Here is a 15,398-nt window from a genome sequence, read left to right as displayed (position 1 = left end):
TATGTGTGTTTATACTAAGAATTTCAGTCACATACAGACAAATCTAAAATATAGCCACTCTATCAAAGAAGTAGGATCTTCACCTTGGCACAGAAGTACATCTGGCAATGGCAACCTTTTTTCAAGATTGCAGAAGGAGAGCTGTCTTTTGTTTCATTCTGGTTCATGTTTGGCAAGCTGTTACAGGGCAGATTCATTATTCCATCCCTGAAGAAGCAGAAAAAGGTTCTTTTGTGGGGCCTATCGCAAAAGACCTGAAGCTGGAATTAAAGGAGCTCTCACGCCGTGGAGTCCGCATTGTTTCTCGAGGTAGGACACAGTATTTTGCTTTGAATTATAAGAGTGGTCATTTGTACGTCACAGAGAGAATAGACAGAGAGGAGCTCTGTGGACAAGTGGATAGGTGTGTCTTGAATTTTGATACCATAGTGGGAGATTCAATGAAAGTATATGGTGCTGAAGTTGAAATCACAGATATTAATGACAACGCTCCCACCTTCCATTCAGAGAAACTGGAGCTCAAAGTTAGTGAGACCACAGCACCTGGAACTCACTTTCCCCTCGATGAAGCTCAGGATCTTGATTTGGGCACCAATACCCTTCAGGGATACAAACTCAGCAACAGTAGCCATTTCTCCCTCAATGTGCAAGAGACAGTTGACGGTAGACAATACACTGAATTGGTACTGGAAAGGCCTTTGGACCGTGAAGAGGAAGCTATTCATAATCTGGTCCTCACAGCATATGATGGGGGAGATCCAGTCAGGACAGGAACTGTACAGATTCAAGTGACAGTTTTAGATGCTAATGACAATGCACCAGTTTTTAGCCATCATAGCTATGAAGTTAGCGTTAGGGAAGATATTCCTGTTGGTACCACAGTGGTTATATTAAAAGCCATTGACCTGGATGAAGGTGTCAACAAGGAACTGAAATATTCATTCAGAAAGATCACAGAAAGGGCTTCACAAATATTTCATTTGAATTCACATACTGGGGAAATTACACTTGCAAGAGGCTTGGACTATGAGGAGTCTACACTTCATGAAATTGAGGTCCAGGTCCATGATGGTGGAGGTCTATTGGACAGATCAACTGTCATAGTATTTGTTACTGATGTAAATGACAATGCACCCAAACTGGAAATAACTTCACTTATCAGCTCCGTCCCTGAGAACTCTCCACCAGTGACTGCAATAGCCCTTTTGAATGTGCAAGATGAGGATTCGGCAGAGAATGCAGAAGTCACGTGCTCTGTCCCCAGCAACCTCCCCTTTCTACTGACAAAAGCCTATGGCAACTACTACAGTTTGATGACAGCAAGAGCCCTGGACAGAGAGCAGGTGGCCGCCTACAACATCACTGTCACAGTCACAGATCATGGGACCCCTCCACTTTCCACATCAATTGTTATTCCACTTGAGATTTTAGACACAAACGACAACCCTCCACACTTCCTGCAATCAGTTTATACTTCGTATATAATGGAGAACAACCCAAGAGGGGCCTCCATATTTTCCCTGAAGGCTGATGATCCAGACTGTGGAGAGAACTCCAGAGTCACTTATTCCATTATTGAGCACAACATCAGTGACTCCCCAGTATCTTCCTTCCTTTCCATTAACTCTGAGACTGGGATTGTCTATGGCCTGATTTATTTTGATTATGAGGAGATGAGGGAGATTAAGTTCCTGGTCAGGGCCCAGGATAGAGGTTCTCCACCACTCAGCTCCAACGTCTCAGTGACTCTCTTCATCCTGGACCAGAATGACAATGCTCCCCAAATCCTGTACCCCTCCCCTCCCACCGATGGCTCCACGGGGATAGAGCTGGCCCCTCGCTCCTCTGAGCCAGGCTACCTGGTCACTAAGGTGGTGGCCGTGGATGCGGACTCTGGCCAGAATGCCTGGCTCTCCTACCAGCTGATCAAGGCCACCGAGCCAGGGCTCTTCACTCTGGGGCTCCACACGGGAGAGATCAGGACAGCCCGCTTCTTTCTGGAGAAAGATGCCCTCAAGCAAAGCCTGGTGGTTTTAGTGAAGGACAATGGGCAGCCGCCTCTCTCTGCTTCAGCCACTCTGACTGTGGTGCTGGCTGACACCATCCCTGCAATCCTCTCAGACCTGAGCAGTATCTCAGCTCCTGTAGAGCCTCCATCTGACCTCACCTTCTACCTGGTCCTTGCAGTGGCTTTTGTCTCCTGCTTGTTCTTCACTTTCCTACTTGTGTTAGGGGCCATTAAGTTGCACCGGTGGAGAAATTCTCAGCTGCTTGAATCGGGGAGTTTGAATTTCAGTGGGGCTCCCATCTCGCAGTTTGTGGGGATCGATGGAGTCCGAGCATTTCTGCACTCCTACTGCCAGGAAGTTTCTCTCACCACAGACTCTAGGAAAAGTCAGTTTAATATTTCTAAGGCAAATTATTCCAATACTCTGAGCAATAAAGATACATGTGAAATAAAGGATCCCTTCCTCATTGCTGAAGATATTAATAGCAGTAATGGAGATTCGGCCAATGCACAGGTGAGCTATCCCTTTCAAATCTGGGCTCTGAGGTTTTAAATATAATGCCTGCTATTAATTGTTATGTACTTTTATGAAGAGGGGGTTGGAAGATCATTCTCCCACTCATATTATTTCATCTTTACCAGAAGCTTATAGTTTTTGGTATTTGAAAATACCTACACCACACATACAACAAGCACACCACTTTTTCCCATAAAAACTAGACTTCTCTTGGTCAAAAAAAATGTTTGTCAGAGTCCGCCAGGAAAGAAAGAATCAGAGTGAATGTTTGCCTACTCTCTTTGACAAGAGAGCATTTATTTGCCTTGTTCGAAGTATAATTTATGCCTAGTTCCTACTAGTTCTTTGATGACACACACTTCTAAGGGAGGACGATACCCAGGTTTTCTCACTCACCACTTGTGGATGGGGAAATTCATTTCTAACCCCACATATGGTGACGGACCAATAATATGATCAAAACTCATTAGCTGAATTTTCCCAATGAAAGCCTGAGACAGTTCAGGAGTTTGAGATGGTTGGGAAGATTTATAGCATGATAAATCAAACATTACATTCGTTATATGACAAATGCATAAGAAGTATGCAAGCCTTGAGAGTTAATCAGGGCCGGCTCTAGGGGTAGGCTGGGTGGCACGGGGCGCCAGGACGCCGGGTCGGCGCTGCGCGGAAACCGCGCTGCACCCTGCGCCCGCCCACCAGCCGCGGGAAGAAATGGGGTGGGGCGGGGGCGCCGGAGCGATCTGCGCACCACGGCGCCAGGGCGCCCGACCTGCTTAAGACTGCCCTGGAGTTAATTATGTGCTTTCACACCTTTTGTATAAAATTTAGGGCTAGTTCACATGGACAACTGCATCACTTGTTAACTGTGTTAACCTAAGCTTGATCACTTGGCAGCTGAACTGATGTGTTGGATTTGTGGGCTGATACCTTGAGTTTGTGTTTCAGAACATGCAACCATTTTATTTGTGGTGTGACATCTGTGTTCACACTAGATGCTGCAGTCATCAAAGGATAAATATGCACATGTGGACCAGGACCTACTGCCATCTGTTTGTAAACCAACTTCAATGCAGTCTTTGATTCTCCATAATATTAAATATTTAGTTATAGGAATTTGACTTTATGTGACAGCATATATTATCTTTAACCAGCAGTCTATGCATAGTGATTTCAGCTTATGTTTTTACCAGTTTAAGAGAAAGTAAAGGAGATATATCTAGAAGAAGTATCTCAAGTATGAACAGAATATGTTTCACATAAGTAGACATATTAAGAATAAGTGTATTGTGGCAATGTTTACGTATGGCAGCTTTGAGGGGTTCTATATTTGAAGCCTGTGATGCAATGGGCAGAATGTTGAACCATGGAATCTTGAGTTCAAATACTTACTTGTCCAAAAAGAAGCTCACTGGGCAGCGTTGGTCACATCTCTTTCAGCCTGCCCTTTCTCCAGGGTTGTTGAGAAGATAAAATGGAATGACCCAACACTCATATACCTCTAAGTTGCCTTTAACTTCTTGGAGGAAAAGTGGAATAAACATGTGATCAATAATAATCTCTACTCCCCCACACTTGGAATTCTATAGCTGAGTTGTGGAATTCTATAGTTTGTTGTACTCAGTTGGTCCCAGATTCAATTCTCACCCTCTCCAGTTAAAGCATCTCCAGTAACATAGCTAGGAATGATCTCTCCATGAGACTAAGAGCCACTTGTTTGGAAATGTGGTCTTATCTGGTGTCTCATCTTAGAACTGTACAGCAGCATAGTTTTTAGGATCTCTGGATTGCTCATGATCCTCCATAATGCTAAGGTGGCAAAGCCAGAGCAACATGCAATCTATATGTATGATATGCAGACAATGTCATTGACACAAGTATTTGGTAAAGTCACAAAGTAAGAGAAGTACATACGTGGGTGGTTGGGTTTATTGGCTGCTTGTCCCACTAGCGTTAGAAACCGCTTTGCCCTCAATGCCCATCTGAGACAGTCCCATGCAGAAAAATACTATGTCAATGCCAAAAGCAGCCACCCCACATCTTCTCCTTTTCTCTAATCTGTAACATCTAGTGAACCTTGTTGCAATTTTCCTCACTTCATTGGTTGCCACATGCATGGGTGGCGAAGCTTTAAAAGCAATGGCACCATGTCACACCTTTTGTTTTATTTCGAGTTCTTTTGGTGAGAGGGGGAGACACAGAATTGCTGCTTTTGCCACCAGCCACACATCCTTTGCGAATAACTTCTAGTTCCAGCCTAAACGCCATTCAATCTTCCCAAAATGGTTACAGAGAGAGATCTCTGGTCAGGCAGAAGTGTCCAATAAAGTATGAGCTTCTACAAACAGAATTATTTTTTAAAAATAATACATCTCTAGAAATTTCTGATATTACAAATTCAGGAGCTAGAATTCGTGACATGTTGGTTGGTAATAATGAAGGTATTGCCTGACCATGGATTTTGAAAGTTCTCTTCATAGTCACAGTAGCAGTTCTAAGACATTAAAAGTCATCGGCCTGCATGAAAGAATCTAAAAAGCAATGAAGTATTAATTTCCAAAGAACCAAAGGAGGGCATTCTCAAATTTATGACTTATAGACACACTTTCAGTTGTCCTTTTTCCTGGAACACAAAGATATGATCATACTGGTAGTATTTCTGCTTTTTATTTTCATAACAAAACATTTGCAATTCTCTCTCTGAGCCTCAGAGTGTCACTGTTGGCCAACGTGGTCCCAGAAAAATGGATGGAGATCTAGTTATGCTTCTGCTACAAAGTGAGTGTTTCATCAGTTCTATACAGACTGAGCAAAAAGAAAAACGCAAAGGCATTGCAGTCCGGCTGAAAAAAGGGAAAGGCTCCCAATTCTCACAATTTTAAGAAGGAAGGCAGTTTATATTTACTTATAGAGATTTCCTCTGTCCTATTGAGAAACTGATCTGGTCACTACAAGCTGCAGAAAAGGAGGCAGAAAAATTCTCAGTGATCTAGATGGACAGAAGGCAGAAAGAGGATGGCAGAACACTCAGAAGGCAAGTACTGCTTCTCTTATTTTTGCCTTTCTCCTGCTGGGCTGCCACAGAGCAGCAAATTCACTATTCCATCCCTGAGGAGATGGCAAAGGGTTCGATTGTGGGGAATCTCGCCAAGGATTTGGGACTAAATGCCAGAGATCTAGGAAGGCGCAATCTGCATGCTGCCTCTGTGAACAAAATGCAGTATTTCAGTATAAGTGCAGACAATGGAAATCTTTATGTGAATGACAGAATTGATAGGGAAGAAATATGTGACAAAACTCCACTCTGTCTTATTAATTTTGAAGTGGTGATGGAAAATCCTTTAAATGTTTTCCATATAAGAATAGTTATACAGGATATTAATGATAATGCACCACACTTCCTCAGTGATATAATCAACTTGGAGATCATAGAATCAACTGTTATAGGAACCAGATTTCTCCTTGGGAAAGCAGAAGATCCTGATATTGGGATGAACTCTCTCCAGAATTACCAGCTGAGCTCAAACCAGTACTTCACCTTGGAAGTAAGGGAGAGAAAAGATGGAAATAAATATGCAGAATTAGTACTAAGTAAAGTTATGGATCGAGAAAGTGAACAGACTGTTCACTTGATCCTCACAGCCTTTGATGGAGGTGAACCAAGAAAAACTGGGACTGTCCAGATACGGATTAATGTCACAGATGCCAATGACAATCCACCTGTTTTCACTCAGGAGGTGTACAAAGTCAGTTTACCTGAAAATGTTCTTGTTGGGTCACTTGTGCTCCAGGTTGTAGCCACAGATAAAGACGAAAGCTCTTATGCTCAGATCAGGTATCAATTCAGCAACATAGCAGCAAACACCCACAAGAAATTCAGTTTGGATCCAATTAATGGCATAGTCACTCTTACGGGACTGCTCAACTTTGAGGAAACTAAAGAATATACCATGGCAGTAGAAGCCAAAGATGGTGGTGGATTGGTGGCACAATCCAACATTGAAATAACTGTGCTTGATGAGAATGATAATGCCCCAGAGGTGACTTTAGCTTCCATGTTCAGCCCTGTTCCTGAGGATTCTCTGCTAGAAACAGTTATTGCTCTGATCAATGTGAATGACAAAGATAGTGGAGATAATGGGAAGGTTACTTGCTATTTACAAGATGATTTACCCTTCAAAATTCTTCCCTCATCAGACAATTACTTCAAGCTCCAGACAAACAGTCTCCTGGACAGAGAAATAGCTCAAGCATATAATATTACAATCACAGCCACTGATAGAGGAACTCCACCTCTTTCCACATACAAAACAATCTCACTACAGATCTCAGATATCAATGATAATGCCCCTACATTTCAGAAACCATCCTACAGCATCTACGTGCCAGAAAACAATCCTTCAGGTGCCTCCATTTTCACCATCAAAGCCTCTGATCCCGATATGGATCAGAACTCACGGATCACATACTCCATCCTCAACAGCAACATTGAGGAGCTTCCCATCTCCTCCTATATCTCCATTAATTCTGAGACCGGCACCATGTATGCCCAGAGATCCTTTGACTATGAACAATTCAGAGAGTTCAAGCTGCAAGTGAAGGCCCAAGATGGGGGTTCTCCCCCTCTCAGCAGCAATGTCACCGTCAGGGTGTTTGTTCTCGATCGGAATGATAACAGCCCTCGTATCCTGTCCCCCTCACAAGAAGCCAAGGGCTCAGCCTTGTTTGAGATGGTGCCTCGTTCGGCCGAGGCAGATTATCTTGTCACCAAGGTGGTGGCCGTGGATGCAGATTCTGGACACAACGCCTGGCTCTCCTACCACCTGGCGCAGGCCACTGAGCCAGCACTCTTCACGGTTGGCTCTCATACTGGAGAGATCAGGACCGCCAGGGCCTTTGTGGAGAGAGACGCTGTGAAACAGAGACTGGTCATCATGGTGAAGGATAACGGGCAGCCGTCTCTCTCGGCCACCATTACTCTGAACCTGGTGTTTGCTGAGAACTTTCAGGAGGCCCTTCCGGAAATGAAGAGCCAGCCCAGCAGCTCGGAGTATCAGTCTGACCTGCAGTTCTACTTGGTGCTGGCCTTAGCTGTGATCTCCTTCTTGTTCCTCTTGACTGTCATTCTGGCCGTTACCATGAAGCTCCGTCAATCAGGGCATCCCAGGTTCCTACACTGCTTTGGTCCTGTTCCCCATTCCAAGAATGGGGCCATCTTCCCACCCAACTTTGAAGATGGGACTTTGCCCTATTCCTACCAGCTGTGTCTGTCTTCTGAGACCAGGAAGAATGAGTTTGCCTTCCTGACACCCAATGTTCAGATGGTAGACCATATTATTGGCAGTGAGAAACCTGCTGTGCCTTTTACAGGCAACAGTGGAAACAATTTTGATTCTGCAGTAGATAATGGAGAACAGGTAAGGTTTTTTTCTGAAATTAAATGCCGTTATCCATCATTCTTTGCCATTAGTGACATTGTCAGAGTGCCTTTTATCCAGCTAATGTGACTTCCTTTTTGTTTTTCATCATATAAATGAATAGTTTGGCTCTTACATCATTTGGCTTTTATGAATCAGAATGCATCCTTTTCCATCTGGTATAACTACTTATCTTCTTGTCATTTGAGCAACTAGTATTTTGAGGAGTTGACCTTAAACTACTTTCATTAAATTAAATAAAGTGAGGAAAAGAACTTTGTTTTTGCACATTACTTGGCTTGGGGGGGGGGGCTACTGTGCAGCAATTCTGGCTGTAGAATCAAGGTATGTAGCTGCTATGAATCAAGGTAGCGGAAAATACTATCATTGTTATTAGTATTACTAGCAATTTTTTAAAAAAAGCAATAGATTTTAAGACATACACTTTTGAGAGGTGTCTGTAAATTATGCTTTACTTCCTTCTCCATAAAATCAAGTTAATTATAAATTTGTTCATTTATACTGTGTCAGTTTTCAATTTTAGTGAACTGCAGCTCCATGAACTTCAGTAGATTGTTTGAATCTAGGTTATGGGTGTGAATTATGTTGTTTATATAATTTCACTTAAAAATTATACAATGAATTGCTTCCTACAATTCACATTAAACATCGTTGTATAAAGTATTTATACAGAGTTCAGATCTAGAGATTCCATGTTTCATTCGATGCAGAGGAAAGTTCCAGAAACATCAGATTGAATTGCATTATAAAACTGATGACATCTACATTGGTTTAGTCCACACATTTTTCTAATTTTAATACTGGAATTCAGTATTAAAATTCAGAGTGTGAAGAATTAAAGCCTAGCTACATCTAGACGCCATTTAAATAGTCCACAATGCACATGTTCTATGTAAGTTAGAAACCATAAGGCACCTAGAGTGGGCGCAACATAACATAAAAGGATGCTTAGCCTCATAGCATCCTTACTAGCTTGGGTGGATCTGGGAAGGAGAACTAATTATCATTGCCCCTAAGATTTACCAGCTCCTGGTGTTTAAATGTCCTCTTCTACACAAAATTGAGTGAAGAGCAAATACCAGTTTCAGTATGGATCCCATGCTTAGGTCCAGAGTGGGGTCACCCATTCATTGTGACTAGGAAGGAAGGCCTTCAACTTGGTAGAAATCAGATCAGACTTGTAAATAAATGAGATTGTGCTCCATGGTCAAATCCATTCACCATATCTCTGCATTCTGGAATTTGTGGGTAGGAAAACATAAATCAGTCATGTTTTGTTTTCTGTAAGGTGGGGTTCAATAAAGGCATATGTGTTTCTGCATGAGTGATGTAAAAAAAAAGTCAAGTCAAGACAGATTGACTGGCTGGCTGGCTGGCCTTCTAGAGTAGATTGTGGATATTTCCAGCCCCCGTATTCCTTTAAGTGAAACCACATTGCATTAAAGCTCTTTCTAAACAACTGTCTGAAAGACAGGCAGGCGGACAGATACTGTGAGATGTTTTGTTAAATGCATGCATTGTGCATTTATTTATTTTTAAATTTTATTTATTTAAAACAAAAATAAAACAACTACATACAGTCAAACAGGCGTCATCGAATACTCCACAGAGCTTTGCCAAAGTGTATATTCTAATATCATTTCAATCTTAACAAAAAACAAAATGGTACGTAATAACCTCCATCTCTTTAACTATTGTCCACAACAAAAATAGATATATTGTATCAGCAGCAGTGCTGGTCTGCAGGGTTTATACAAAGGCAAGAGGGAAGGACAAAAATTAAAATTAAAATATGTGCTTCATGCACACCAAACTGTGCTGTGGGCCATAGGCACCGTTCTGCCACATGCTTCATTGTTGTATAATATATAAAGTCACCCAAGACTGCATAAAAGTTATCATTTCCCCTGGCCTCTTGCTATCTTCAGTTTCCATGTAAGTTTTTTCAATACTGCTACCTGCCAGATTGCACTGCCTGTGTTATGTATTTCTGCCACATGATTTCGCAGGCATGTTCAACAGGTAGATTGTGATCTACTGGTAGATCGTGGGGCGCTCCTCGTTGACCTCTTGCCCCTTAGTGAATTCCTTACAAAAAAGCAAAAAAAAAAAAAACCCCACCCAACTTTGGCTTACTAAAAAAAAGCTCAAGCTCCACAACTTTGGCTTACTAAAAAGCTCCACAACTTTGGGTAGATCACTGCCAATCTTTTTATGACAATAGGTAGATCACTGCCAGTTTTTTTTATACTGTGAGTAGATCACAGTCTATTGGGAGTTGGATGTAACAGAATGATAATGATACTTACCATGTATACAATATTTTTAAGTTTCAAAGGACATTGCATATAATGGGTCAAATCCAGAATTAGTTATCCTTGGACTAAGTTTTAGTCAAGCAAGACTAATTTAAGTCCAATGTATTTAAGTGGGGCTACTCTAAGTATGGCAAAGTCTGGATTTGACACATTAACTTATAGTTTTTATATAAGTGAGTTCCTGTCAGAGGCAGACTTCATACCATGGAGTTCTTGGTTCTCAGTTTTGTTTTTTACATGAGAGCTCAATATACACGAAGCATGTTGAATTCTTGAACTGCTCTACCAACATGTTAGCTATGCTGCTTACATGGGATGAATGTATGAATAAACGGATAACTGTATTTCTGATCATAGCATTGTGGGATATCTTAGCAGGTACTTGAGTCACTTAAGCCTGCAATGAACCACCCCCTCCAACTCCCTGCTGGGCTCATGGCCAGTAGGGAAGATGTGAGGATGGAGGAGTGTTCTTGCCAGGGTTGTTGCTAGCTGCTGGAAGGAATGAGGGCACAGGCCCATGACTGACAATTTCAGTGTACTCAGCTACCAAGTAAACAAAGAAAAAGAAGTTTAAAAATGGAGGGGAAAGCTCAGAAGATTTGGGGTCCAGCACATACCACCCAGGGCTTCAGTCCCTTGGGTCACCCCCTAACAAGAAGCCTAGGAATTGAAATTTTCCATCCTTTTCCAGTTTCAAACAAACAAGCTATTCTCACCTATTTGGAGCAAAGGAAAGGAACTAAACCATGTCTGCTATGCTATGCTATTCTCTTCCCTAGTTGATGGGAGAAGGGGTGTCATGGGACTGCGAAGGCAGTGAATCCTTTAGATCCAAGCCTTCCCCTGGTCCATCCTGTCATGCTCCCAATCCACCCAGGCAGGCACACCTCTTTTCAACCCTACCAATGTTGGCACTTCAAAAGATTCTATTATTTAGCATTCAGGATTTTATGCATGCAGTTTTGTTCCTTGATTAAATGAAGTTGCATTGACAGCTGGATACCATGTGCAGCTTTCCAAATTACTGAAAGGACTGTAGAGATTTCTGAGTAGCTTTCTGGTGCGTTTTTTGCCCTGGCAAATTGGAATCTTCATATTGTTTGCATATGTAGAGGGGTTGGCCCATATCTGAGTGGTTGTGAAATAGCTGGGGTGTTGTATAAGGTCAAAAGCACACACCACAAACTAAATGAAATCAGCAAAGTGTCTATTGTAACTGGACAAATGGGCAGGTGGGGAAAATGGCAAAGGTAAATACTGACACAGTACATCTGCTAAAGGAGAAAACTACACAAACAAACCAGAAAATGTGTGGGCATAAAGTGACAAACTAGGACTTGAGATGTAGCACTATTTTCAGTGAAATTATGTAAAGATAAACACAATTTTCAGACACGTCCTTAGGCTATCCATACACAGTCTAAGATGCCTGTAAATACCTAATACTGTACAATTTTTTTAACTTTGTTTAAAAGTCTTTTATTATAAATTATTATAAATGATGATTATAAATATCATTCTCATACTGCAGTCTGATTTTTCTAAAGAAGCATTTTATAAATACATTAATTTGCTTGGATGAAGATTAGAGGGTGGAAATAGTGCTATAAATTCATTACTGCTTTTTCTTTGCTGTAAATACTCATTTAAAGCTGGTTTCTTTTAACCTATTATAATGGTGAACAGATAACACTTTATAACAGACATATTCACATATCCTGTATCAGAATATAGTTTGGGTCATTGAATGTAAACACCACCATGCCATGTCATGAATTAGGGGAGAAAAATCACTGGGGAAAGATTGCAGTTCTCTGTTTCAGACTCACAGTGTCACTGTTGGACAAGGCGGCAATCCAAGGGCAGCTGAAGTTCCACTGATGCTTATTGCAGAGCGATTTCTTTGTCCCAAACTGCACATCGGGAATACCAGCAGATGCTGGAACAAACGTTTCAGCTGAAAAAAGGAAAACACTGCAGCATATCTAAATTACGCCAAAGGATCCAATTCTTTTTTTACTCCTGTCTTGGTGGAAATCTGAAATCTTGTGCTCATCAAAGAGAAGAAGAAAATGAAGAGGAAAGGAATCCTTCATGGAGAGAGCTTGCAAACACCAGGAAGGCATATGACCCTTCTGATATTATCATCTTTGTTTTGTGGAGCAGTTTTGGAAGAGGTTAACTATTCCATCCCTGAGGAGATGGCAAAGGGGTCTTTGGTGGGAAATCTTGCCAAGGATTTGGGACTAAATGCCAGAGAACTGAGGAATAGAAACCTGCATATCATTTCTGAAGGTAAAAAGCCATATTTCACTATCAATGCTGAAAATGGAAACCTGTATGTGAATGAGAGGATAGATCGTGAGGGAATGTGCAGAGAGAGCACACAATGCATTATTGATTTTGAAGCTGTGATTGAAAAGCCATTGAATGTTTTCCATGTAAGCGTAGCAATCCAGGATATTAATGATAACATCCCACAATTTCTAGAAGCCAATATTAGACTTGAAATAATTGAATCCACATTGCCAGGTGCTAGATTTCTCCTTGGGAAAGCTGAAGATGCTGATATTGGGATTAATGCTCTCCAAAACTACCAGTTAAGCCTAAATCAGTTCTTTGTATTAGAAATTAAACACAGTCCAGATGGCCATAAATATGCAGAGTTGGTGCTGCAGAAACCTTTGGATCGGGAAAGTGAGCACTCCCTGCAGTTGATTCTTATGGCCGTGGATGGAGGTGAACCCAGAAAAACTGGGACTGCTCAGGTATGGATTAATGTCACAGATGCCAATGACAACCCACCGGTCTTCACTCAAGAGGTTTATACAGTTAGCCTGAGAGAAAATTCTCCTGTGGGGTCCCCCATACTCCAAGTAAAAGCCTCTGATAGGGATCAAGGTTCAAATGGTCAGATCAGTTACACATTCAGTAAAGTCCCAGAAAAAGTCTATGAGAAATTTAGACTAGATCCACAAAGTGGAACAATTGCAATTAAGGAGACCCTTGACTTTGAGGAAACAGAGAAGTACACTATGGCAATAGAAGCAAGAGATGGAGGAGGATTAGTGGCTCACTGTAATGTTGATATAAAGATTATAGATGAGAATGACAATGCTCCAGAGATCATCGTGGCCTCCTTATCTAGTCCAATTCCCGAAGACTCTGCTTCTGGAACACTAATTGCTCTCATCAATGTAAAGGATAAAGATTCTGGAGAAAATGGAAAAATTACGTGCCATCTACAAGGTAATGTACCATTTAAAATAGTGTCAGCTTCAAGAAACTACTATAAAGTCCTCACAGACAGTCCTTTGGACAGAGAAAAAGCCTCAGGATACAACATCACAATCACAGCCACCGACAAAGGTAGCCCCCCTCTCTCCTCCAACAAAACCATCTCCCTGCAGATTTCAGACATCAATGACAACCCCCCTGCCTTTGAAAAATCAACCTACAGTGTCTTTGTGCCAGAAAACAATCCCTCAGGTGCCTCCATTTTCTCCATCAAAGCCTCGGACCCGGATCTAGACCGCAACTCACGTATCACTTACTCCATCCTCAACAGCAACATGGAGGAGCTGCCTCTCTCCTCTTATGTCTCCATCAACTCTGAGACGGGAACTATCTATGCACAGCGCTCCTTTGACTATGAGCAATTCAGGGAGTTTCAGATCCAAGTGAAGGCCCAAGATGGCGGCTCTCCCTCTCTCAGCAACACCACCACCATGTGGGTGTACATTTTGGATCAGAACGATAACAGCCCTCGGGTTCTGTATCCTCTCCCAGGCGCTGAGGGCTCTGCCTTGTTTGAGATGGTTCCTCACTCAGCAGAGCCAGGCTACCTAGTGACCAAAGTGGTGGCTGTGGACGCGGACTCTGGGCACAATGCTTGGCTCTCCTACCAAGTGCTGCAGGCCACGGAGCCGGCCCTCTTCACCATTGGGACCCACACAGGAGAGATCAGGACGTCACGAGCCCTTCTGGAGAAAGATGCTGTGAAGCAGAAGCTGGTCATCTTGGTGAAGGACAATGGGAAGTCTCCGCTTTCAGCTACTGTGGTCCTCAACCTTGTGATTGCCGAGAACTTCCAAGAGGCACTTCCAGAAATGACTAGGCAGTCCAGTGACACAGAGCATCATTCTGACCTCCAGTTTTACTTGGTGCTGGCTTTGGCATTGATCTCATTTTTATTCCTCCTGACGGTGATACTGGTCATTGTCATGAAACTTCGACAATCAGGAAATCCCAAATTATTCCAATGCTTTGAACCTAATGCTTTTTCTAAGGCGCAGGTCATATTTCCACCAAACTATGAAGAAGGCACTTTACCTTATTCCTACCAACTCTGCCTATCGTCAGAAATGAGGAAAGAGCAGATCTCTTTCCCAAAACCCCATATCCAGGGGGCAGAAAACTTGCTATGCAATGATAGCTCTCAGGTGGTTCTTGTGGATGGCAACATTGGGGATGCCAATGCCAAAGAGGAGGTTGGTGAGCAGGTAAGCTTTGCTTTCAGAAACAGCCTATCCTTATAGGAATAAAACTAATATTTTTATTCCGGTTTACTATATAAGGGGGTCAGGAAAATGAAATTACAGTATTAGAAGTAGTTTTTCCGATTGTGAAAAACTTTTCCTATAAGTAGCTTTTAAATTGCAATGGTAGACACAGCATAAATTCTGAATAATACAAATAATGGCAGAGTGAGTCTTCATCTCAGGAATTAAAGCATGCTGCATAGAGCTTGAGTGTTCAGTCTTCCTGTGGGATATTAGCATGTCACCATAAATATATAGTTATTTATACATCCCTCATAGTATTAAAAATATGGATTTGTACTTTTTCACTCACACAAAGTACAGGTTATTTGTCTTGTTATGATCAGCTTAACTGAAGACTGCATAAAATGTCAATGCTTCCTGGGTATTTGTAGTATAATTTTGGACTGTGTGGGGCTTCTCTGGAGGATTCATAAAAAGAAGTGTGTGAAATACAGCAAGCACAGAGAAAGGCCCCCAATATGATCAATGGGTGCAACAACCTCTATAGGGATATTTAGTTTAGATAAAAGACAAGGAAGAAGGGAAGTGAGACAGCTGTATAAAATTATG

At 42.0% G+C, this 15,398-nt stretch overlaps 3 protein-coding genes across 17 annotated transcripts in view; all 3 read left to right on the top strand.

Moving 5' to 3' along the window:
* The window catches only part of LOC118079302 (protocadherin gamma-C5), a 269,776-nt gene that overhangs the window by 122,398 nt on the left and 131,980 nt on the right, over nt 1–15,398 (top strand). Inside the window, exon 1 of one of the 15 annotated variants that reach the window (XM_060278106.1) lies at nt 7–2,522. The exons of the other annotated variants lie outside the window; for them this stretch is intronic. Within the exon in view, the coding sequence (XP_060134089.1) occupies nt 108–2,522 (2,415 nt within the window). The 5' untranslated portion in view covers nt 7–107. Of the gene's footprint in view, nt 1–6; nt 2,523–15,398 lie in introns of those variants that run through there. 15 annotated transcript variants of the gene reach the window in all.
* LOC118079304 (protocadherin gamma-B5-like) lies at nt 2,557–10,035 on the top strand. The gene has a single exon (XM_035103391.2). The coding sequence runs from the start codon at nt 5,519–5,521 to the stop codon at nt 8,030–8,032; it is 2,514 nt and encodes an 837-aa protein (XP_034959282.2). The 5' UTR covers nt 2,557–5,518; the 3' UTR covers nt 8,033–10,035.
* Nucleotides 10,451–14,841, top strand: LOC132591110 (protocadherin gamma-B1-like). The gene has a single exon (XM_060278114.1). It carries the CDS (start codon nt 12,357–12,359, stop codon nt 14,820–14,822), a length of 2,466 nt encoding a protein of 821 aa, XP_060134097.1. The 5' UTR covers nt 10,451–12,356; the 3' UTR covers nt 14,823–14,841.

Source organism: Zootoca vivipara, chromosome 8 (assembly GCF_963506605.1).
Source record: "Zootoca vivipara chromosome 8, rZooViv1.1, whole genome shotgun sequence".
Classification (NCBI taxonomy): Eukaryota; Metazoa; Chordata; class Lepidosauria; order Squamata; family Lacertidae; genus Zootoca; species Zootoca vivipara.
This window is presented reverse-complemented; position numbering and strand designations above follow the sequence as displayed.

Excerpts from the sequence above, each read along its gene's own strand:
- LOC118079304 (XM_035103391.2), top strand. The coding sequence starts at position 5,519 with ATGGACAGAAGGCAGAAAGAGGATGGCAGAACACTCAGAAGGCAAGTA.
- LOC132591110 (XM_060278114.1), top strand. The coding sequence starts at position 12,357 with ATGAAGAGGAAAGGAATCCTTCATGGAGAGAGCTTGCAAACACCAGGA.